The sequence below is a fragment of the Carettochelys insculpta genome, chromosome 4 (assembly GCF_033958435.1).
Source record: "Carettochelys insculpta isolate YL-2023 chromosome 4, ASM3395843v1, whole genome shotgun sequence".
Taxonomy (NCBI): Eukaryota; Metazoa; Chordata; order Testudines; family Carettochelyidae; genus Carettochelys; species Carettochelys insculpta.
In genome coordinates, this window is record NC_134140.1 from 57,380,935 (window position 1) to 57,406,028 (window position 25,094).

Sequence of the window (25,094 nt, forward strand, 5' to 3'; positions counted from 1 at the left end):
TTTTTTAATTTCTCTCCAGGGAATATTGGAAAGTCTTTTACTGTTGACCCTATCTTGGGCACTGTTAGAATTGCAAAAGAACTAGATTCTAGCAACCAAGGAGAGTACAATTTGATGGTGAAAGCTACAGATAAAGGAAATCCTCCAATGAGCGAAGTAACTTCTGTGCTTATCTTGGTCACAATTGCTGACAATGCCTTGCCAAAATTCACACTGAAGGAATATTCTGTGGAAATCACTGAAGGTGCCAGCATTGGTAGTTTTGTTGGAATGGTTACTGCATATAGTCAGTCTTCTGTAGTTTATCAGATAAAAGATGGTAATGTAGATGATACCTTTGATATCAATCCAAACTCAGGTGTCATTACCTCTAGGAAGATACTTGATTTTGAAACTTTGTCATTCTACACACTGACTGTTCAGGGAACCAACATGGCTGGGTTGTCTACTAACACAACCGTTTTGGTACATCTTCGGGATGAGAATGACAACTCACCAGTTTTTATGCAGGCAGAATACAAAGGACTCATCAGTGAATCAGCTTCAATTAACAGTGTAGTTCTAACTGACAAGAATATCCCATTAGTAATTCAAGCTACAGATGCTGATAAAGAATCAAATGCTGTGCTGGTTTATGAAATTGTTGAACCATCTGTCCACAAATATTTTGCCATTGATTCTAGCACTGGCGCCATTCGTACCATAATGAGTTTGGATTACGAAGAGACAAACATTTTCCAGTTTTCAGTACAAGTACATGATATGGGAACACCACGTTTATTTGCAGAATATGCAGCTAATGTTACTATTTATGTGATAGATATCAATGATTGTCCTCCTGTGTTTTCAAAAGATTTGTATGAGGCATCTCTTTTGGTGCCCACATATAAAAAAGTGAAAGTCATCACTGTAAATGCTACAGATGCTGATTCAGGACCTTTTTCGCAACTAATTTATTCCATCACTGAAGGTAACATTGGAGACAAATTTTCAATAGATCCTAAGACTGGAATTGTAACTGTACAAAATACTACTCAGTTAAGAAGCCGATATGAATTAACAGTCAGAGCATCTGATGGGAGATTTGCAAGCACTGCAGCTGTAAAAATTAATGTGAAGGAAAGCAAGGCAAGTCAACTCAAGTTCACTCAGAGTTCCTACTCTGCAGTAGTGCGAGAGAATTCTACTGAGGCGAAAACAATAGCTGTCATTACTGCAGTGGGGAATCAAATAAACAAGCCTTTGTTTTATCATATTCTAAATCCAGATAGTAGATTTAAAATCAGCTACACTTCAGGAGTACTTTCAACCACAGGAATACCATTTGATCGTGAACAGCAAGAATCTTTTGATATAGTGGTAGAGGTGACAGAAGAGCATAAACCATCAGTAACTGCACATGTTGTGGTGAAGGTCACTATAGAAGACATAAATGATAATGCTCCAGTTTTTGTCAATCTTCCTTATTATGCTGCTGTTAAAGTAGACACTGAAGTAGGTCACATTATTCGACGTGTTACAGCAGTAGATCGAGATATAGGGAGTAATGGAGAAGTACGCTATTACCTCAAAGACCATCATGAACACTTCCAAATTGGGCCCACTGGTGAAATATCACTCAAGAAACAGTTTGAACTGGACACACTAAATAAGGAATACCTTGTCACCGTGGTGGCAAAAGATGGAGGAGAACCGAGTTTTTCTGCTGAAGTTACAGTCCCAATCACAGTTATGAATAAAGCCATGCCAGTTTTTGAAAAACCTTTCTACAGTGCAGAGATACCTGAAAACATACAGCTGCACAGCCCTGTTGTCCATGTACAAGCAAACAGCCCAGAAGGACTGAAGGTGTTTTATAGTATCACAGATGGAGATCCTTTCAATCAGTTTACCATCAACTTCAATACCGGAGTAATAATTGTTGTTGCCACTCTAGATTTTGAGTCTCATCCTGCCTATAAACTGAGCATACGAGCAACTGATTCACTGACTGGGGCTCATGCTGAGGTGTTTGTAGATATAATAGTGGAAGATATAAATGATAATCCTCCTCTGTTTACAAAGCCATCTTATACTGCAGTCCTCTCTGAAGCATCTGTAATTGGAACATCTGTTGTACAAGTTAGTGCTACCGATGCTGATTCTGGAACGAACAGGAGGATTTCCTATCATTTGGTTGAGAATAATAGCAAAAGTCACGAGTATTTCCACATGGATAGCAGCAGTGGGCTCATTCTGACAGCGAGAACTTTGGATTATGAACACACGCAGCAACACCAATTACAAGTAAGAGCAATTGATGCTGGAATGCCCTCACTGAGCACTGACCTCATTGTAACGGTCAATATAACGGACCTCAATGATAACCCACCGTTGTTTAGCCAACTGCTTTATGAAGCTAAAATTAGTGAACTGGCTCCCCGTGGACACTTTGTAACCTGCGTAAAAGCCTCAGATGCAGATAGTTCAGATATAAACAAACTGGAATATTCAATTCTGACAGGCAACGATCACATGAATTTTGTAATTAATAGCAAAACCGGCATCATCTCCATCTCAAACCTACGCAAACAGACCCTGAAGCCTCTTTACAATCTTGATGTGTCAGTGTCTGATGGGGTCTTTAGAAGTTCAGCTCAGGTACAGATAACTGTGACTGGAGCCAATTTACATAGCCCTGTTTTCAGTCAGAATGAGTACGAAGTGGAACTAGCTGAAAATGCTCCATTGCATACCCTGGTGACTGAAGTTAAAGTGACAGATGAAGATTCTGGGTCTTACGGCCAAATCACTTATCATATTGTAAATGACTTTGCCAAAGATAGATTTTACACTAATGAGAGAGGGCAAATATTTACCTCTGAAATACTTGACCGTGAAACACAAGCAGAAAAAGTAATTTCTATTAGTTTAATGGCCAAGGATGCTGGAGGAAAAGTTGCTTTTTGCCATGTTAACGTGATACTTACAGATGATAATGATAACACCCCCCAGTTCCGAGCAACGGAGTATGAAGTAAATATCGCATCTAATGTTCCAAGAGGAACATTTATCACTAAAGTTTTGGCGTCAGATGCTGATGAGGGTACAAATGCAGATATTACATATGCCATTGAAGCAGAGTCTGAAAGTGTCAATGAGAATTTGGAAATTGATCCTTTGTCTGGTGTAATTACTACAAAAGAAAGCTTAATAGGTTTGGAAAATGAATTTCTAACGTTCTTTGTTAAAGCGCGGGATGGTGGATCTCCTCCCAAACAATCAGTTGTTCCTATCTATATTAGAATACTCCCACCAGAAGTGACTCTCCCCAGATTTGCAGAGCCGTTTTATTCTTATGCTGTTTCTGAGGACATTCCTATTGGAACTGAGATTGATGTGATACATGCAGAGCATAATCAAACATTGGTATACACCCTAATTAAAGGGAACACTCCTGAAAGTAATAGGGATGAATACTTTGTGATTGATCGACAAAATGGAAGATTGAAACTTGAGAAGAGTCTTGATCATGAGACAACTAAGTGGTACCAGTTTGCTATATTAGCACAGTATATGAATGAAGGTTATAATGTTGTTTCCTTAGTAGATGTCAGCATTCAGATAAAAGATGCAAATGACAATAAACCAGTTTTGGAATCCAGTCCATATGAGGCATTCATTGTGGAAAACATGCCAAGTGGAACACGAGTCATCCAAGTGAGAGCTACGGATTTGGATTCAGGACTCAATGGGCAGGTTACATATAGTTTAGATCCATCACAAGAATTGGAAATCACAGAGTCCTTTGCCATAAACATGGAAACAGGTTGGATTACCACTCTTAAAGAGCTTGACCATGAGAAACAGGAAAAGCACAAAATTACAGTGATTGCATCCGATCGTGGTGAAAAAATCCAGTTGTCTTCTATGACAGTGGTTGACGTTACTGTAACAGATGCGAATGACAATCCTCCTCGCTTCACTGCTGAGATATACAAAGGGACAGTTAGTGAAGATGATCCACCTGGTGGTGTAGTTGCTATCTTAAGTACCACTGATGCTGATACAGAAGAATGTAACAGACAAGTCACATATTATATTACAGGTAAGCATTTTAAATATATTTAATATTAGTTTGAGTTATAAAACTAGAAGGAACTGAGATGTTGCTTAAGCTTTAAAAAGGTTACAGAATATTTGAAATGAGACCTCATTGACAGAAGACATTTTGAATTTATAAAATATTTTAAAAGCCATCAGGATGTACAAGATTTTCTATTCCTTACTTAAACATTGTCTTATTAGCATTCATTTTGTCTTTGTGGAGTATTTACATTACAGGAAAAGATACTTATGCCAAAACAAATAATGCAGTGAAAACCAAAGCAAAAAAAATCCATAAGATAATAGATGAAGCATAGATTTTTAAAAATTATTGGCAATTAATTTAATGCTGTCCTGCTTAGTGTAACTGTTTAAATATGTTGTCCTCCGTAATGGTACATTAATCACCATGACAACCTTAAGAGCAAATAGTGAATGCATTTAAATTCTTTGTATGTGTAGCTCTTTGAAACTTGTAATTTCTTGTGAGCCAAAATATCATTTTTTTTAAATAGATGAGGGGGCAGGGGAAGTGTAGATGTTTCTTTTCTCCTAAATGGTAGCATTATCTCTTTTTGCTTGAATGACTTATTTTTGACTATTTAGGAGGTGATCTCTTTGGACAGTTTGCAATTGAAAACATACAAAATGAATGGAAAGTCTATGTCAGAAAACCTCTGGACAGGGAAGAAAAGGACCATTACCTTTTAAACATTACAGCCACTGATGGGACCTTTGCAACAAAAGCTGTGGTTGAGGTTAAAGTCCTAGATGCTAATGACAACAGTCCTGTTTGTGAAAAGGTAGGCTTAAATTTTACATAGGCAGCCATTTTCAGGATAAATAATCTTTATTTTAGGTGACCATTCAGAAGTCTGATGGCAACTTGTTGCTTTGTGGAAATGGCTTTCTAATAAATGTGGGGAAAGAAAAGCATTTTCTGCTACTAATGCAAGAAGGTGCTGAATAAGGGAAGTGGATTGCTGAGATTTCACTATAATTTCAAGACTCCTGAGGCTAACCCAGAGACCTTGTAGCTCACTGTGCCATTGTGCAGAGGATTGGAAGCCTGTGAACTGAATTTCAGTTCTTGATATCCCAGGTTAAGACAAGCCTTGCTAAGATAAAGCAAGGAGCTTTATGCTGTGCTATCATGGCCATGCGTATCTACTGATTTCCCTAGGGAGAACAGCTCCAAATAAGTCCAGGTACCTGCACTTGGTGAGATGATACTGCTGTGCACATGCCAATAGAGGTGGAGTGAAACAGTGCTGTGCTCAGTGGTAGTGGAGCTATCCTTGATAGGAGTGGTAGGGTTGTATGGCGAGGGAAATCACACTGTCAGAGTCCTAGAATTCTGTAATTCATATATGTCCTCAAGCCTGCTGACAAAGTCAACTCCCTTTCCATTTTTGATTCCCTGGTAAGTTTACTTCTGCCATTTCACTGATGTGATCGCACCTACGTCTTTAAAGCCTGTTTATGTTTTGTTTTGTTTATAACTGGAGACTTAGAGGTCATGTACTGTTGTATAAAAAGGGTGAATCAGTTTCTTTTAGGTCAGACGAGATTCAGACAATACAACCTGTGGGTAGCTTAGTCTAGGAAGTTGAATGAAATGCACAACAGAAGAGGGGGGACGTCAGGAAATAATTAATCAGGTGTTCAGAGCTCTTGGCTGCGTCTTGGCACTCAGAATCCTCATATTGGTGAATATGAGTAATAAATAGTTTTGTAGCACCTGAAAGACTAGCAGATTTCTTTATTAGGTGATGAGCTTTGGTGGTGGGTAAGATCCACTTCCTCTGATTTTCAGATCCGAAGTTATTTGAAACTCCTGAAAATTTGAAGAAGTGGCTGTTAACCTGCGAAAGCTCATTACCTAATAAATAACATGTTAGTCTTTCAGGTGCCACAAGACTGCTGTTTTTTTGTGAAGCTGCAGGCTAACACGGCTCCCCCTCTGAGTCAGTAATAAATAGACCCATCCCTCGTTTAAAGAGTGCTTTACTTATAAGTACTCACTAAAATGAGGGACACATATACCCACTTATGTTCACTAAATGAGTGAACTTCCCCCACTAATATGAGCAAGCTGCGGGGTCCCTGGCCGGGAAGTGGGGATACCTGCACCTCCCTCCACAGAAGCCCCAAACTGCCCCCAGCCTTAGAACCCCCCTGCAGCCCCAAAGTTCTCCCAGTCTTAGACCCCCACATCCCTAAACTGCCCCCAGCCTTAGATCTCCTCCCAGCCCACCCCACCACAGCCCTAAATGGCCCCAGCCATAGACACTCCTCCTCCTCCTCCCTCAGCCTCTTCACTGGGGCTGTTAGACTGGGTGGTTCCCCCAGCCCTCCTGCTTCCAGCAGGTAACAGTTGTTAAAACCAATTAACTCAAGTGTTAAGCTTTCAGCACCTAGGCAGAAGGTAATTGCTATCTCTAGTGATAGATATTTGCCTGAGGCAGCAGTGTTAAGAAACTGCAGATGGCTTCTTTAACAGCCCCATGCAGCTTGGAACTGCCCAGCTGGTGACCCTTAACAAATCTAATCTTGCCCATGTTTGGGTCCCAACCCATAGGCTGGGAATCCCTGCTCTACATACATGCACTACATCCTATTTCTGGTGCCAAACTATTCAAATACATCAGAAAAGTACCTAAACTCGACTGGTTTTGTCAAGTTACAAACACTTGAAACAAATGGGAGACTTTTACATGTATTTTAATGGAAATTTAGTGTCACTCTTACGAGTTTTGGCCTATGAGCAGAAATTTGGGAACCAGTTGTGCTCATATAGCAAGGGATGAGCGTTATTACCTTTACTAAATAATGTATTATAATGTATTAAAAGTGAGGCAGTTAATTGGAAAATCACACCTTTATCATTTTTTGATATTTTGATCTCTTGTTCCCTTCACATGTTCCAGAATTCTCTAACATCAAGCAGATAATTTCATCTGTCCTTTTCCTCTTTCCCCTTACCCCATTAAGGATTGTTTCTCTAATAATCTTTCCATGTTACTTTAAAACCTTTTAGACTGTATACACTGATACTGTTCCAGAGGATGCCTCTCCTGGCAAACTGATCATGCAGGTCTCTGCTACAGACAGAGATATTCGCTCCAATGCAGAAATTACTTACACACTGCATGGCACTGGAGCAGAAAAATTCAAGCTCAATCCAGACACAGGTAAAATTTGTAATGTATAGTATTACATATAATACCGTTGCCTTTTAAAATATTTACAACAAAGTAAAATGTATGTAAATGTTGATACATCTATAAATCAACTTATAGGCACAGAAAAGAATGTTATTAATTCTTAAAATGTAAATTTAATATTAAAGTGTTTTAGAGGAAAATGGTAAATGTTAGTTGATGGAGAAGAAATAAAGAAATGGACACACAGTTAACTTGCAAACTTATAACCAGGCAATTTTGTGAAGGACAAGGATGTAAATGAGTTTTTAAAACCGATAATATCATAGAGTATAGATTCGTCAAAATGGTCAGGGCACAATCCCACGTGTTTGGCATCCCTAAACCTCTGGTTGCCAGAAGATGGTATTGATCCAGAGATGGATCAATGGATAATTTCCTGTTCTGTTCATTCCCTCTAAAGCACTTGGCACTGGCCAATATTGAAACACAGGGTAGTTGGCCTAGTGAACTGTTGGTCTGACATATTATGATCAGTCTGGTGCTCTTGGAAAAGAGTCAAAATGTCTTAAAGTCAGGTTACTTTAACTGCTGTAAAATTTCTATGGCAAAGTAGTTTGCAGTAAAAGGATGCCTTAAATATTACACTTTTTCATTTTTAATGTATTAGTTACTAGCAAGTCATTAGCAAGTTTCATTTCAATTAGATTCTGGTGGCTCACCGTCTGGATGGATCTAAACTTGCTGTCCACATAGGCTATGTCTACACTTAAAGGGTTTTGTTGACAAAACTCCAGGGAGCATCCAGATTGCCAAGGCATTATGTTAACAGTGAATTGACAGAATGCAGCACTTTCATTGACAGTCTTATCCTACTTCCCACAAGGCATAACGACTCTGTTGGCAGAGATCTGTTGACAGAAAGGCGGTCTGGACATTCCAGGGGCCCTCTGTGGAGAGACAGGGCTTTCGGGACACCGGGCAGTCCTGTCTGCTATGCTTCTAGTGCGCTGTTCTGTTGAGAGAGTAGCCTGGTAATCTGGCTGCTCTCTGTTGACAGAGCAAATTGTTGTTGCCATCTGCTTGGCAATTTGGCCGTGATCTGTTGACAGAAGTTTTGTTGGAAGATAGATTCTGACAAAAATTTCTGGTGACAGATTGCTGTAATCTAGATGTAGCCATAGAGACTAAAGCAAGATAAGTATTTTCAAAGCATTGCAGCTTAGATGAAGGGAATGAAACTGAATGAGTGAGCCAGAATCATCCCAGGCTTGTTTGTATGCATTAAGAAAGTAGTCTTGACTCCACCACACTCTGTTTGGTTTTTATGCCACTCAGAACTATTTAAGCAAGAGTTAGGTCAAGCTGGAGGACTCTTAAGGGCCTAAGCACCCCACTTTTCAGTCCAATACAATGCAAGGTGCAGAAGCCAAGGGTGACAAAAATCAAGCAAAGGAGATAGTGGGGCCACGGAGTTGGAGCCTAGGGATAGTGGGAGCACAGCAGTCATGGCAGCATTAAAGAGGCAGCATCAGGATTTCCAGGATGGTAAAACAGATTGTGCTTTTCATGTTTTCTGTCTTTAGTTTGCCTTACTGGTATTCTGGTTACATAAGTTCAGAGCTGGTGTAGCAAAGAATCCTTGCAAACAACCATAATTTTAGACTTTTGAGAGAGAAGGGTTTGTGGGGTGACCAGTATCTCTATAGATGTGGAGAGCCTCTCTGAGACATCACTGTGTGTTAGAGGGTGAGCATCAGCTTGATACCCCATGCATGGTTTTTGAGTAAATGGCCTCGGAGTGTATCTTGTGGATTTCCTAGGTGTTTGTAGAAAGGAGGTAGGGGGGCTGTTCCCTACTAAATCACTGTAAAATGTCTCTCTCCTATAAGTTTTAGTAGATAACGAAGCTGCCTTCCTTCACCCCAAACCATTTTTCAACTTCCAGGACCATCTTTTCCTTTCATCACTCCAAGAATAATATGTCATATGTCTTCTTTTAACTTTGCATTTCATTAAAGCAAAGGTTCTTTATTTAAAAAAATAAAGTCGTTCTCTGTTTTGTGTGTGTGCATGCATAGCTGTTTTTGTTCTGTGTATTGGGAGTGGTACATTCGAGCAATTGAAATTTCAGAGGGATATTTCAGAAAGCAAAAGGTTTTACCTTTAGAAGCTGAAAAGACAGCCGTTCGACATGTTTTTCCCAATGTGATACTTATTAATGGGCTACAGGTGCTGTCTCAGCCATTGACAAAATTATCCTCAAAAGGAAAATTGTTGTTTAGCTATTGTGAGTAAAAACAAAGAAATATTTTATAAAAATATAAAAATATTATGAGATACTTAATTCTGGTGATTAGGGCAAGTCCATTTGTTTTACAGCTATTGTTCTGTTTTATAGGTGAATTGAAAACATTAGCACCGCTTGATCGTGAGCAGCAAGCAGTTTATAATCTTTTAGTCAAGGCCACAGATGGAGGAGGAAGATTCTGCAAGGCTAATGTTATTCTCGCTCTAGAAGACGTGAATGATAATGCCCCCGAGTTTACATCTGATCCTTACTCCATTACAGTGTTTGAAAACACTGAGCCCAAAACACTGTTAACAAGAGTGCAGGCTGCAGATGCAGATGCAGGTATATGCTACTTTGCTATATATTTGCTATAGCCCCAAAAATTCTAACAATCCATAGACAGTGAAAACTTAGATGTTTTTCGGTAGGACTTACAAGCACTCAGTGTCTCTTAGGATCAGGTCCCTAAATGATATGTTTAGGTCTAGTACATTCAATCCAATTTTCATGTTAGTAGCTTCGAAAATATGTATTTGGGTCTATATCTAGTGCTGGGTAGGACACAGTTTTCATACTGCAAAAAAATTTAAATTGTCGTACGTTTTTCCCATTTCACACTGTGATGAAACTAAAATTTTCTGGATTTCTGTGAAAAAAAACAGGAAGTTGGGGGACCCAGCCACTTGTAGAATAGCAGATAGATCAGTGGTTAGGATAACCATTTGGCAAGTAGGAGACCCTTTTTGAAGTCCTTGCTATGCCTGATTTTGAAGGGCCTTGAATCTGGATCTCCAGCACTCAAGAGGTACCCTATGCACTAGGGTTGGTCGTCCTTTGGTGGGTTATTCCCTCTCTCTGGTTTTGATGAGAATTTCTGTCCTAGTTGGAGTGAGTTCAGGTTTCAACGAGTCTCTATTTTCTGTGAAACTGTGTCAGCAAAAGAGTCCCAGCTAGCTCTGTCCCACTGTACAGAATAGGGAGAAGTGGGGTGGGAGGGCTGTGAAGAATTAGATAAAGCAAAGTATGTAAAAGAGTCCTTATAATGAGCTAGAAAATTGCCATCCCAGTTCAAACCATGTGTTAAAGTGTTGAATTTGAATATAAAAGAGAGTTCAACAGCCTCTCTTTCCAAACGGCTGTTAAAGTTCCTTTGCAGTAAAACACAGACTTTCAGGTTATTAACAGAATGGCCTACTCCATTAAAGTGCTGGCTGACAGGTTTGTGAATCAGGAGTGTTTTTGTGTCTGTTTTATGCCCATTAATTCTTTGTCTAAGAGAGTTTGAAGTGTCCAATATACAAAGCATGTGGGCACTTGACTCCCCCCTCCCCCGCCTTCTGCCCCACTGCTCTCTGATTTGCTCACCTTGATAATAATGTTTCTGATTCGTCAACCTTAATTACTATTTTGGATTCTCTGTGCCTTAAATATTGAGTCTCTTCTGGTATGGCTATGGTCTGAAGAAGTGGGTTGTCCCATGAACGCTCATCACCTAATAAATTATTTTGTTAGTCTTTAAAGTGCTACTGGACTGCTTTTTTGTTTTCATCCCTGAAAGGTGTCTGTCTAACCCCTGCTGGAGATTCCAGGGCCTCCCTAGGTAATTTATTCCAGTGTTTAACCACCCTGACAATTAGGAAGTTCCTCCTAATGTCTGACCTAAACCTCTCTTGCTGCAGTTTAAGCCCGTTGCTCCTTGTCCTATCTTCAGAGGCCAAGAACAGTTTTTCTCCCTTCTGCTTGTAACACTCTTAAGTCCTTGAAATCCAACTGTCATGTTCCCTCTCGGTCTTCTCTTCCATAAACCATTATGTGTTATGATAAAGTTAAATTCTATAACAGAAGGTAGCAACAGTGAACCAGTTTCACAGTCTGCTCGTCTCTGGGACTCATAAGCAAATTGAAAGGCACAAATGCTATGTTTTTGTTTTAATACAGAACTCTTGCCAGAGAGGATGCTCCTGTTCAGCGTGTGTACCTGATTCTTAAAAAAAAAAAAAAAAGAAAAATACTGGATTTAGGGCCTAGTTATTTGATGCAGTCTGACTCCATAGATGTAAAAAATATTCTGGAAGGATTTAACCTTATCAAGTAGAAATTATAATTACTTTGCAGTTATAAATAGATTGTATTACTAATCGGTATTTAGATGGTGACAGAGACTGTACATAAAACAGAATTTTTTCTGTAGTAGAACTCACGAATCCATAGTCTGTGGTGTAGATTATACCAAGTCAGTATCTTTTACTCTTTACAGTAGCCTCTACAGTTTCTTATGTTTGCTTTTAATATGGATGTCAGTGTTTCATTTACACTTTTACCACGTGTACTGTTACATAAATTAATTATTGTAGTAATGTGTTCCGTTAAAAGCTCTTCTTTTTTCTAAATGCAGGGATGAACCGGAAAATTCACTACTCATTGGTGAACTCTGCTGATGGACAGTTCTCTATTGATGAATTCTCTGGAATTGTTCAACTGGAGAAGCCTTTGGACCGGGAGTTGCAGGCAGTGTACACTCTGACTTTAAAAGCTTTAGATCAGGGTTTACCTAGAAGACTGTCTTCTATTGGTACTCTTGTTGTTTCTGTTTTGGACATAAATGACAATCCACCTGTGTTTGAATATAGAGAGTACAGTGCCACTGTATCAGAGGACACTTTAATTGGAACAGAAGTTCTTCAGGTTTATGCTGCCAGCAGGGACATTGAAGCCAATGCTGAGATCACCTATACGATAGTCAGTGGAAATGAACATGGAAAATTCAGTATTAATTCAGCAACAGGTAACAGAGCATGGGGTAAATTAACAGAAATACATATTAATGTGAGTTTTGCTACATCATTTTCGCTAAGCAGACAGACTTAAAACATATGACCTGTAAAGTAAATTATACCCATAAACACACCTGTTTTGTTACTATCTGCAGAAGATGTGCATTCATTTAAAAATAGTTTTGGAAAGGAGCGTACTAAACTATAAAAAATTAACTATATGTAACAGTTTTGATATTTGCTATTTAGGATGTCCTTGCATAATCTAAAAGTGGAAAAGAATTTTCCTAACAAGTGCGTTCTTCCCTCTGCCAAAAATAAAAAACAGACGAGTACACAAACAAAAACTTCTATAATTACAGGTACTAGTCTGTTCATGAATGCCATTACGTATAAGCTGAATGAGTTGTTAGGTTTGGTAAAAGAGAAACACAAGATTAAGCCAATGAGGAAGAATAATCTTTGGTCCACAACGATGATGATTGTCAAAGAGTTGATATGGAATTGAGCAAAGGTAGAACTATGTTACCCATCAGTGTGACCAGTCTAAAGGTGAAGGTTTTTAGGACTGGAAGTCAATTGGAGTGCAGAGATTTAAGTCACTTAAGTGCTTTGGAAATTTTTACTTTAGTAAATAGTAATTTATAGCTCAATGCTCCTTCTGTCATAATTCCTATATATTCGATAGCTTCTTTGCAACGGGTGTGATGGTTCAACTCCTTACCCACTCTCCATGTGTAATTATATTGGTGCAAAAGTAGTTGTACCATTATAGCTTGTTCTCATTTGGGAAAGGAAACAAACATTACTGGCATTAGGTACCCTCATATAAGTACCTAATGGTTTCAGGTGGGGTGACACTTTCATCAGCTTGGGGGAAAAAAAACATAACCAAATCCTTCTACCAGTTCAAAACTATTGTATAGCCCAAGCGGTTCTACTGCTTGTGGTGTTTGTTTCTATGCCATTGACATAATACTCTTCCATTTGTGACATCAGAGCTGGTTTCTCTGTAAATGAAATTAAAGGTTATTTTACTTATTGTATTTATTTTGACGGAAAATGAAAATGGGACATATTTTCCTAAACCACCTTAGTAATGAAAGAACAAAGGAAATAAGAGTTCAGAAACACAACTTGGATATGAGACCGTTTTTAATGGCAGCAACTGCTTCTGAATGTTTTGGGTTTTATCTCATTGCTGTGCATCTCCCATTTTACACCGTTATAACAGGGATTAATCAAATCATTGAGCAACTTGGAAATTAATTAAAACTAACTGAATGGTGATAATATCTTGTACTACAATAATATCAAGGTATTAAAATGTGTGATTTTTCTGTTGCAGGAGCCATTTTTATTATTGAAAGCCTGGATTATGAAAGTTCCCATGAATATTACTTGACAGTGGAAGCCACCGATGGGGGCACACCTTCATTAAGTGATGTTGTAACAGTGAATATTAATGTAACAGATATCAATGATAACACTCCAGTGTTTAACCAAAACACCTACACAGCAGTAATCAGTGAGGATGCTGTGCTCGAACAATCAGTTATTACTGTACGTATTACGTGCTTCTGTTTGTTTGCCACAAATGTATAAAATAAAGAAAAAAACAATCTTAGTTTCTCTTGTGTAAAATTAAATATTAATTTGAAGGTGGCCATAAATGAATGGTAGTAAATGTATACTATGTAGTAAATTGTTAACTTTTTAAGAAATCTTTCAGACCTGGGAATATAAATCTTATAGAGAAAACAGACAATATTTTGTGCTGGTTCTAGTTCATTTATATGAATTGTGATTTCATTTACAGAGAGATTCAATGGAAATTAATTTAGCTGGCTTTGGTATATTCCAAATATTGTAGTTGTTATCTTGAGAATGCTGCTAGACTTGAGACAGCTGTGCCTTCCATTAGGATGACTTTATTGAAAGCACACTAATGTCTACCTATACCAATATTAAATGAAAATATCATGTCCTCTAGGTTATGGCAGATGATGCTGATGGACCTTCAAACAATCACATTCACTACTCGATTATAGATGGTAACCAAGGGGGTCCTTTTACAATTGATCCTGTCAAGGGTGAAGTTAAAGTGACTAAACTTCTAGACAGAGAGGAGGTAAGAGTTGTACCTTTTTTTAATATTCATTTAGTTAGATTAAAATACTCCCTATGTTTTAGCCTGACATGCCCATTATTGAGTTGATATGTATGTACAGTCTGTTAATTTAAAATGTTTTTAAAATTCAAGTAAATGTTTTTCAATGAGGACACTTTAAGTAAAGTGACACCATGTATTTGTGGCATTAGTTTGGGGTCAGGGAGGTTCTGATTGTAAGAATATTGTGTATTAATTATAATATGTGATGTATATTAGAGATTTGTTGTTGGTTAGAAGTACCAGTGTATTATATAAGTTCAAATATTTTTTCTCCATTAACTTGTGTTTGTTACGCTTTTGCTTTCCTTAATTTGCTTGTGGAATTATTTTTTTTTAAAGATTTCAGGATACACACTGACAGTTCAAGCTTCAGATAATGGAAGTCCATCCAAAGTCAATACAACTACTGTAAACATTGATGTATCAGATGTAAATGACAATCCTCCAGTATTCTCAAAGGGGAACTATAGTGTTATTATCCAGGTAATCTAAACATAGCACTATAGATCTTACAATAAAATTGAACAGAGCTTTTGGATTTTAAGCTGTGTATTGAAAAACCTTACAGCAAAAAGAAAGTTCCTCTTTTTATTAAAGTCAGAATTAATATAAATGGGACTGTTTATACTGATAAAACACTCAGATAAACAAGAAACATATATATAGGTGTGCCGATCAGGTGTATGTCAGTGGCATGATGCATCTGAACTGGGCAGGGCATAATGGCACTAGAAAAGAGATTACTTAAGCAAGTATGCCTGATTTAGGGAAACCCTGAATCATATTTCACTCATGTTGATGAATAATCACCGCTAATTTACCTCTTTGCCTCTTGTGGTTTATGCATTTGTTTTTGCTTATGAAAATAAAAATAGGAGTTCGGAGTTCTCCATATGCACAAAAACATATCTGTCAGAGCGCCTTCAACTGAGGGTAACAGGGTTAAGTTTAATTGCAGGGGGAAATGGGGAAAGAAAGAGAATGCAAAATTAAGCGTAATGCTTTAATTCTTAGTCTTTGATTTAGGGCATGGTAAGTGATAACACAGGGAGTATGATGAAAAATTAGAGGTAATTGTTAGACATTCCCTTGAACTAATCAACAAGTAACTGAGCATTACCCTGAGGTATAATTCATCTGTAACAACATATAAACTTTAATTTTCCATTATAAGGTGTTAACAATGGTTTATATTCAAAAATGGCCAGCAGGTAATTTACTTGGTGCAGGGCACTTCTTGCTAGCAGAGGCAGCTTCTGCACCAGCTGTTCCTCTACCCTTGATGTGGCGATTGTGTGAAGTAGGTAGTCTTTGGACTAGTTGCATTAGGCTGGTGTGGTAAATTAGAGCATCGGATGTTTTATCACTTGCTGGAAAAGGTCAGCACTGACCAGCAGTCAGAATGAGGGAGTCATAACTCATCCCATGAGTCATCCTAACACAGCACAGTTTATAGATGGAGAGATAAAAGCACATGAACTTGAATCTAGACCCAACAGCTGTAGTGGGGTTGGATCTAAAAGTAGGACTTAGATACATAAACATCTTTAAAAACCCACATCTGTGGTGCTCTGCAGTAAGCCCATTCTCATGCCCAAAATATGTGCATTTTTTTGTAGCCATGATTTTGCCCAGGATCGCTCAGTAGATATCTGTGAAACCAAGAAGGGAAACTGGCCTCCTGACTATCACTGGTTCCCATCATCTAGTACCTCAAAGTTAATGAGGAATTTCCCTGCAGTATCCACCTGCCTACAATGTAAAGGAGCTGGGTTGTATTCAGATAAAGTGGGAGCCATAAGTGCTCATCAATTATGAAAATCTTGCCACTCAGGTTTCTAAATTTAGGCATCCATGGCTGCATCTATACGTCTATATGTCAATTGTAGGTAAAATCGACATCAGCTGACAACTTCAGTGGCTGGCTACACGGAGGAAGGTTGACGGAAGCGTTTCTCCCATTGACCTTCCTTAATCCTCACCTCTTGCGAGGAGTTCTAGGGTCAACTTTGACCCCAGAAAATGCCATTTCACACGTGATGAGGCAAGACCCCAGAAGATCAATCCTGAGCAGATTGATCTTCTGTGATGAAATAGACCTAGCCCATGTTTAAGAAATATGGCCCTGGTCTGTTTATGGACTTGCTGGCATGAAGAGTATCAGCTGCAAGATCAGACCTCAGAGAATCTCACCTGTGTATTTAAGTCTCATCTCTCCAAGAACCTTTACAAAGAACAATAGCAGAAGGAGAGGGTGACTTGTGAGGGTGGGTATTTTTTTAATGGACAACTTTTTATTGGTGTCCTTCATTGGAATAATGCATCATTCTTCCAATGTATTAAAGTGAAAAGGGCTTTGTGCAATGCAGATGTCACTTTTAAATATTTTGGGGGACATGACATATATTCTTTGTTCTGGAAGGAAATGGAGATTTTCATTGTACAATAGCTGACAAATCTGACCAGTTTGTTTATAAGAATATATAAAAGCTGCTGCATCCCAGTGATTTAAATACTTAGAGGTCATTTCAATGTCAAAAAGTCCATTTGGTAACTATTTGACAGGGCTGAAGAGTGGCATTTACCAACTGCCCCAGTAGGAGCTCCAGAACAGGCTGTGACCCAAGGACTCAACTCCCTTTCTCTCACCTTGTGGTTATTTTACAGGAGAAAAGCAGTCCATATGCTCATCTGTGTGCAAGGACTGTAATTATCCTTAGCAGGTGCCATTAGATATGTTTGAAGGATTTGATGAGTTAATAATTAACCAAAAAGCACTAGTCTGTATTATGTGCAAAGGTTTTAAAAAAAAAAAAGTTCAAGGCCAAACCACTTTTAAACACAATAAGCCAAAAGAGATAGAAACTTTCACAGTAAAAGGGGAAGAATTAAAAAAAAAGCTAACTTTTTTGTTGTGGAAAGGAAATCCAAATAATGATGTATCATTATTGAGGTTGTTTTAATTAAACTGTCTGATGCAATGTTCCTATATATTTATAGGAAAATAAGCCTGTTGGATTTAGTGTGCTCCAGCTTGTAGTGACAGACAAGGATTCTTCCCATAATGGTCCGCCTTTCATATTCGCCATCCTGAGTGGAAATGAAGAGAACACTTTTGAGATTAACCAGCATGGCGTGCTTACCACATCTGCTGCACTGAAACGCAAAGTGAAGGATCATTACTTTCTCCATGTTAAGGTATGAAAGGTTTCTCTCTAGCTACCTGGCGTGTTTAACCAGTTTATTTACCAAGTTCACTTTTTGCCTGAAGTGGGAGGATGATAATTGGCATTTGTGTGATGTGATGTGATTGTATGTCCTGGCTAGTGATTTAAGGCTCCAGCTTGTGCACTGAAATCACCCCAAGCAAACCCTATTGTGGATTTCATTGAAGGGGTAAGGCACAAGTGAAGAGTAAATTGGGAAGACATTTGTCCTGAGGTTTTTGTTCTTCCCCTTCATTTTGTTTTTGTTTTTCAGAATTCTGCCCCTCTCTCCTTTGTTTATCAGGCATTTTACTACACATGAACCATCCACCTGGGAAAACAGCCAGACTCTAAATCAGTGGTTCACAACCAGGGTCCCCTGTTGGACAATGAGCAGGTTGTAGGGAATCTGTGAAGTAGGGCCATTGTTAGATTTGCTGGGGCCCAGGGCAGAAAGCCTAAAATTTCGAGCCAGGACTGAAGCCGAAGACTGAGCAATTTAGCTTTGTGGTGGAGGGCCCTTTGATATGGGCCCTCTGGCCCTTGCCCTGGCTGCTAACCCCTAATGCCAGCCCTGGCTTTTATATTCAGAAAATCAGCTGTTGTGGTACAGGTGGGCTGCCGAGTGTTCATAGTATGTTGGAGGGCCACCAAAAGAGAGAGTTTGAGAATCCTTACTCTAGATCTGTAGTGCTGTAGTCCTGAGACCCTGGCTGTGTCTACACGTGCCCCAAACTTCGAAATGGCCATGCAAATGGCCATTTCGAAGTTTACTAATGAAGCGCTGAAATGCATATTCAGCGCTTCATCAGCATGCGGCGGCAGCAGCGCTTCGAAATTGACGCGCCTTGCCACCGCGCGGCGCGTCCAGACGGGGCTCCTTTTCGAAAGCACGCCACCTACTTCGAAGTCCCCTTATTCCCGTGAGCTCATGGGAATAAGGGGACTTCGAAGAAGGTGGCGTCCTTTCGAAAAGGAGCCCCGTCTGGACGCGCCGCGCGGCGGCAAGGCTCGTCAATTTCGAAGCGCCTCTGCCGCCCGCATGCTAATGAAGCGCTGAATATGTATTTCAGCGCTTCATTAGTAAACTTCGAAATGGCCATTTGCATGGCCATTTCGAAGTTTGGGGCACATGTAGACGTAGCCCCTATACCGGTGGTAGCAGAGAGGGAAGTGCATTGTTGCATCCTTCTGGTTATGGCTGCAACTGAATTTTGGAGGATTAATCTATAGAATGCTCATGTATCCTTAAAAGTAGTTAGTAAAGGCTGCAGAGCCTTTCAGTGCTGAAATATTATCCATTGATTAAAAATACCTTTATATGAAATATGGACATACACCCATCTTTTCACATGGCTCTGTCTAAGAACAATAGCGATAGAGTTTTGGTTTATATAGTACACATTGGATAATAATTTACATGTTACATTGTAAGTGTTTCCGCCCTGTGGATTAGATTCTCACCTACTGTAAATCAGCATATTCGATTGTTTTTATTAAAATCAGTAGAACTTCATGGATTTTATGCCAGCAGAAGAGCTGTGTCTGATATTGTAATTTTTCAAGTGCCAGGTGGTTTTTATACTAATGTCTAAACCAACAAACGGCTATCAAAGCAATCTGCAATAATGGCAAGATGGTCTAATTTAATAAATCTGACTTTTTTTGACAGCTTAATTTTCCCAGGCTCATTTTTATATCTGTTAGATGATTGTGCCATATGAAAAGATCAGACCACTCTTCATTGTTTTACCAGATATTATTTCATTTACCTATAGGCAAATAGGTACTTGTGAACAAAGGAACCAAGAGCCTAAGGGTAAAAAAATTACAAAAATATTACACATTTTCAGGTCTTACACGTCATTTGTAGATTTCCTGCTGTAGGACAAACCTACTACTCTTCACTAAAATGATCTGCAGAACCTGTTTTCCCAACCTGCACAAGATGTTGAGATTTTCAATATTTTCCTTTCCCATTTTTCCATGAGCAGAGATAGACCCCCAAGAATAGGCATTAGCCCAAGGGGTTAGGGAAGTTTCCTGAGATGTGGGTGATGTGAACCAATCAAGAGAGGGGTTTGGGTCCCCCACTTCCCTCACCACACTGCTAACTACCAGGCTATGGTGGAATGAGTGTGTTTCCCTTTGGTTTTGAACAGGAATTCCATTCTCAGAAATTTTGTTGAAAGCAGCTTTTCTCCACAAAATATTTGACGAATTGGTGTCCTTCTTCGAGTGTCCCCATGGGTGCTCCACATTAGGTGTCGGGCTCGCCCGGCGCCGCAGATCGGATCTTCCAAGCAGTTTCTGCCGGACCGCGCATGCACCGGTGCGCGCTGCTCCCTTGCGCGCTCCTGGCCACGTGCGCGATCCGGTCCCCGCCAGTTCCTCTTAACCGCCGTCGGCTGCAGACGGAATCTGACTATGCTATGGCCAAGTTAGCGTATTCAATGGTTTTAACTGTTTTTCTTTAAAGTTTTCAAGTTCTTAGGCTACTGTTAAGTTAGCCAGTTGTTATTTTCAAAAAAAAAAAAAAAACAACAAGCGGGACGGCATTCAGTCCAGTCCTAGTAACAAGCGGAGCACCGGAGGCCAGGAGCCTAGGGCCATTAGCCCTCCTGCCGCGGCAGGCTATCGGAGAGGGGGAAAACAGCACAGAGAAGGTGCTAAGTACCCCATTAAGAACTGAAAGACTCACCAACAATGTCCTATTCAGGATTCAAGGAATGTGAGTCTTGCCGAGAGGCAATGCCAGCGTCTGATGGGCACAGTCACTGCATAAGGTGCCCTGGGGGAGTCCCATCTCAGGGGCAACTGGTTATGGAACCCTGAGATTTTTCCCTTGCAAGCTTCCAGAGAGCGGATGTACCATCACCAACAGGAACCGGAAGGGTCCAGAGAGGCGTACCCTAGTGGTTCCTCGCTCTCCTCCCCGGACGAGGCTACGGCCCCGGGTGACGTCCATCCTCCGGACGATCTCAAACAGTTCCAAGAGCTGTTTAAGAGGGTGGCCTTCACGCAAGGCATCCAGACAGCAAAGGTGCAAGAGAAACACCATAAGCTCCTCAAAAATCTGAGACCTCCAGCCTCCTCCAAAATAGTAATACCGCTTGATAACGCAATCTTGGAGTCCGCCACTATGATATGGCAGACCCCTGCGACTATTCCGCCTGTCCACAAGAGAGCGGATAAAAAAAAAAAAAAATACTTCGTGCCGGCGAAGGGCATGGAGTTCCTGTTCAGCCACCCACAACCAAATTCCTTGGTGGTGGAGTCGTCGCAACAAAGATCAAAGACATCTCAATTCAAGACGGGGAACAGACAAATATGCCAAGAAGCTAGAGCTGTTCGGCAGAAAGGTCTACTCCTCCTCCACTCTACTGTTGCGAATGGCAAATTACGCAGCGCGTCTAGCGAACCATAATTTCGACAACTACACTAGGTTAACCTCCCTCATGGACTCGCTTCCAGAGGGCAAGAATCCGGTGCTCAAGGCCATCGTGCAAGAAGGCTACGCGGCCTCGAGGACGGGAGTTCAGATCGCCCTGGATATTGCGGACACAGCAGCACGCTCCACAGCTATGGCAGTGGTGTTGCGAAGGGAGTTCTGGCTCCAGACTTCAGGTATACCGAGGGACCTGCAGGCAAAGATAGTCGATCTTCCCTTCGACTCGCAGAAGCTGTTTGCTGAATCAACTGACTCGGTCCTTCATTCCAGTAAAGATTCAACAGCCGCACTTAGGACCCTGGGGATTTACACCCCTCCATACAGAAAGAAAAAGTACTACCCTCAACAAAGATGGTACCAGTACCAGCAACAGCGTCCCCAGTACCACAGGGGTTACGAGCAAGGGCAACATCAACAGCACCAGCAGTACAGAACTCCCAGGCGACGTTCCCAACAGAGCTGTGCGTCCTCGGGGCAGGGCCAAAGGCCACAAGTTTGACACACAGATCCAGGGCTGCACCATCACTACCATCGCACAAGGTCATCCGAAGCGGTTATTCCACCATCGCCTCCGACCATTCTATGACCAGTGGCAAAGGATCACCACAGACAAATGGGTGTTGGAGATCATAGCTACGGGGTACGCCATCCCCTTCCAGTCGCTCCCACCGCCTCGACCTCCACCCAGGCCCCACCTCCAGGAGGCCCCCCCACGTAGCGAGGCTCAAACAGGAGGTAGACCATCTCATGCTCATAGGGGCAGTGGAAAGAGTGCCGGAGCAACTGCAAGGGAGAGGGTCCTACTCGAGGTACTTCCTCACGGAGAAAAAGACAGGAGGCTGGAGGCCCATCTTAGATCTTCGAGGCCTCAACCGGTACCTGCACAAGCAACGCTTTCGGATGATCACAATCGCCTCCATCCTTACGGCACAAGACGATGGAGATTGGTTCGCAGCCCTCGACTTACAAGACGCGTATTTTCACATAACTATCCATCCGGCTCACCGATGATTCCTCCGGTTCATGGTAGGCAAAGAACATTTTTAATACAAGGTCCTACCGTTTGGCCTCTCCTTGGCCCCCAGAGTCTTCACCAAGACCTTGGCAGTGGTGTCAGCCTACCTGCACAGACAGGGGGTATTTATATTCCAGTATCTGGACGACTGCCTACTCAAAGGGGCCTCGAAGGAGGAGGTACTACGCATGATACGCGTCACAGCAGGCACGTTCTCTTCGCTCGGCCTGGTTATCAATCTGGCAAAATCAAAGATAGACCCCACACAGGACATAGAGTTCATGGGGCACACATAAATTCTATTACAGCGAGAGTGTATCTACCAGAGACTCACTTTCGGGCCATTGGCTCCCTCGTGCAAGTCATCACCTTCAGCCCTACGGTGCCGGTTCTGACGTGCTTACAGCTGCTGGGCCACATGGCAGCAGCGACATTTGTAGTACAGAACGCCAGGTTACACATGCGCAGCATGCAGCACTGGCTGGCAAGCGTATACAAACCGGGAGCACACACCGTTCACAGGGTGGTGTCGCCCACAACAGAGGTGCGCAAATCCCTGCAATGATGGGTAAACCCCAAGAACCTGCTAACAGGGGTAGCCTTCTACCAACCACAAATATCAGTTTTTCTTACTACAGATGCCTCCCTCATAGGGTGGGGAGCACACATGGGCAAAGAGGTGACGCAAGGGCTGTGGTCCTCCACGGAGCGATCACTGCACATAAATATACTGGAGCTCAGAGCAGTGTTCAACGCCTGCAGACGCTTTCGAGACCATATACAAGGCAAAGTAGTCGGGATCAGTACAGACAATACCTCCACCATGTTTTATATAAATCAGCAAGGAGGAGCTCGGTCCCGTGCCTTATGTGCGGAAGCAGTCCGGTTATGGAACTGGTGCATCGCCAACAATATAATCTTGAAAGCCTCGTACTTACCAGGCGCTCACAATGTGAAGGCAGGCGTTTCGCACTCACGCACGAGTGGCAGATCTGTCCCGATCTGCTACGACCGATTTTTCACGCATGGGGTTTTTCCCCAGATAGACCTGTTTGCTACTCAACACAACAAGAAGTGCCCACGATTCTGCTCCAGGGCAGGACTGGGACGGGGGTCCCTGGGGGACGCATTCGCAATCTCCTGGAGGGGCCCCCTGCGTTACGCTTTCCCTCCCACAGTGCTCATCCACAAAGTCTTGAAGAAAGCTAGGAGGGAAGGAGCCCGAATGATCCTAGTAGTCCCAACGTGGGATCGACAGCAATGGTTCCCCCTACTCCTGCGCATGTCAGACCGGCCACCGATGCCCCTTCTAGTGGCACCGGATCTGCTTACGCAAGCCCAGGGGCCCATAGTGCATCCGCACCCCCAAGGCCTGCGACTACAAGCGTGGTTAATCCACGGCTCAGCTCCCTAGAGAGCACATGTACGGAGGAAGTGCAGCAAGTCCTAGAAAGTAGCAGGAGGACTTCCACCAGGAAGACCTACAAGCAGAAATGGACTCGCTTCACAGCATGGTGTTCTACCAAACAGCTAGCCCCCCTTTCGGTGCCTATGCCTGTGATATTAGAGTATGTACTGGACCTCAAGAGAGGAGGACTCTCACTATCCTCGTTAAAGGTCCACCTTGCCGCCTCTTCGGCGTTCAGACACGAAGAGGAAGGGCACACGGTGTTCGCCCATCCCATGGTTACCAGGTTCCTCAAAGGGTTGGTAAACCTATACCCCCCTCGGACACCGCTTCCACCTTCGTGGAACTTGGACCTGGTGCTTAATGCGATAACGGGACCACCGTTCGAGCCTTTGGCCACGGTTTCCCTCCGCTTCCTTACGATAAAGATGACCTTTCTTCTCACAGTCACGTCAGCTCGCAGGGTGAGCGAGCTTGCGGCAGTTATGGCAACGCCACCCTGCACTGTTTTTTCCAAGGAGGCGGTAACCATACGGCTGCGTCCAGCCTTTGTTCCTAAAGTTTCTTCTGAGTTCATATTAACGAACCTATCGTTTTACCCTCGTTTTATCCAAAGCCTCACAACTCTAACAAAGAGGCGCGCCTACACCTCCTGGACGTGAGGGGGGCGCTAGCCTTCTATATAGACTGGACCAAGTCCTTCCGGAAAATGGGTAGACTCCTAGTCTCTATCGCTCCCAAATCGAAAGGAGAAGGTCTCTCTTCGCAGAGAATCTCGAAGCACATCGTATCCTGCATAAAAATGTGCTACGAACTCAAAAGACTCCTTTACTGGCCACGCCCAGGGCTTATTCCATTAGGGCGGTGGCGGCTTCAACAGCCTTTTTCAAGGGCGTTGCGCTAAAAGACATTTGCAGACCGGCGACCTGGTCATCCTATGACACCTTCGCCAAACATTACGCCCTTCACAGGGTATTCCAAGAGGATACCCATCTCTCGACAGCGGTCCTCTCGGGGACAAGCTGCACATAATCCGATTACCCACCTCCTATCTTGGGTTACTGCTGGGTAGTCACCTAATGTGGAGCACCCACAGGGACACTCGAAGAAGAAAGAAAGGTTACTCACCATAGTAACGGTGGTTCTTCGAGATGTGTTCCCGTGGGTGCTCCACTACCCGCCCATCCTCCCCGCTTCGGATCTCTGTTTAGTGTTTTGCAGGAGCATCCGAGGCGGTTGGTCAAGGAACTGGCGGGGACTGGATCGCGCACGTGGCCAGGAGCGTGCAAGAGAGTGGCGCGCACTGGCGCATGCGTGGTCCGGCAGAAACTGCTTGGAAGATCCGATCTGCGGCGCCGGGCGAGCCCGACACCTAATGTGGAGCACCCACGGGGACACATCTCGAAGAACCACCGTTACTACGGTGAGTAACCTTTCTTTTTCAGACCAAAAAATGGGGGCCATCTCTAAAAAAAAATTAGATAAGCACTATTCCTGCCTGTTAATTCAAGAGCCTTAAGAAGT

At 42.0% G+C, this 25,094-nt stretch overlaps 1 protein-coding gene across 5 annotated transcripts in view; it reads left to right on the forward strand.

Annotated features, from left to right (window-relative positions):
- Window positions 1-25,094, forward strand: part of FAT1 (FAT atypical cadherin 1) — a 174,938-nt gene that overhangs the window by 130,326 nt on the left and 19,518 nt on the right. For all 5 annotated transcript variants that reach the window (XR_012645381.1, XM_074992881.1, XM_074992879.1 and 2 more), the window contains exons 10-18: window positions 20-4,087; window positions 4,693-4,889; window positions 7,127-7,280; window positions 9,652-9,885; window positions 11,939-12,328; window positions 13,666-13,880; window positions 14,311-14,448; window positions 14,830-14,973; window positions 17,491-17,688. Coding sequence is in view for 4 of the 5 variants with exons in the window: in XM_074992881.1 (XP_074848982.1) it covers window positions 20-4,087; window positions 4,693-4,889; window positions 7,127-7,280; window positions 9,652-9,885; window positions 11,939-12,328; window positions 13,666-13,880; window positions 14,311-14,448; window positions 14,830-14,973; window positions 17,491-17,688 (5,738 nt within the window). In the remaining variant the exon portion in view is untranslated. The remainder of the gene's footprint in view (window positions 1-19; window positions 4,088-4,692; window positions 4,890-7,126; window positions 7,281-9,651; window positions 9,886-11,938; window positions 12,329-13,665; window positions 13,881-14,310; window positions 14,449-14,829; window positions 14,974-17,490; window positions 17,689-25,094) is intronic.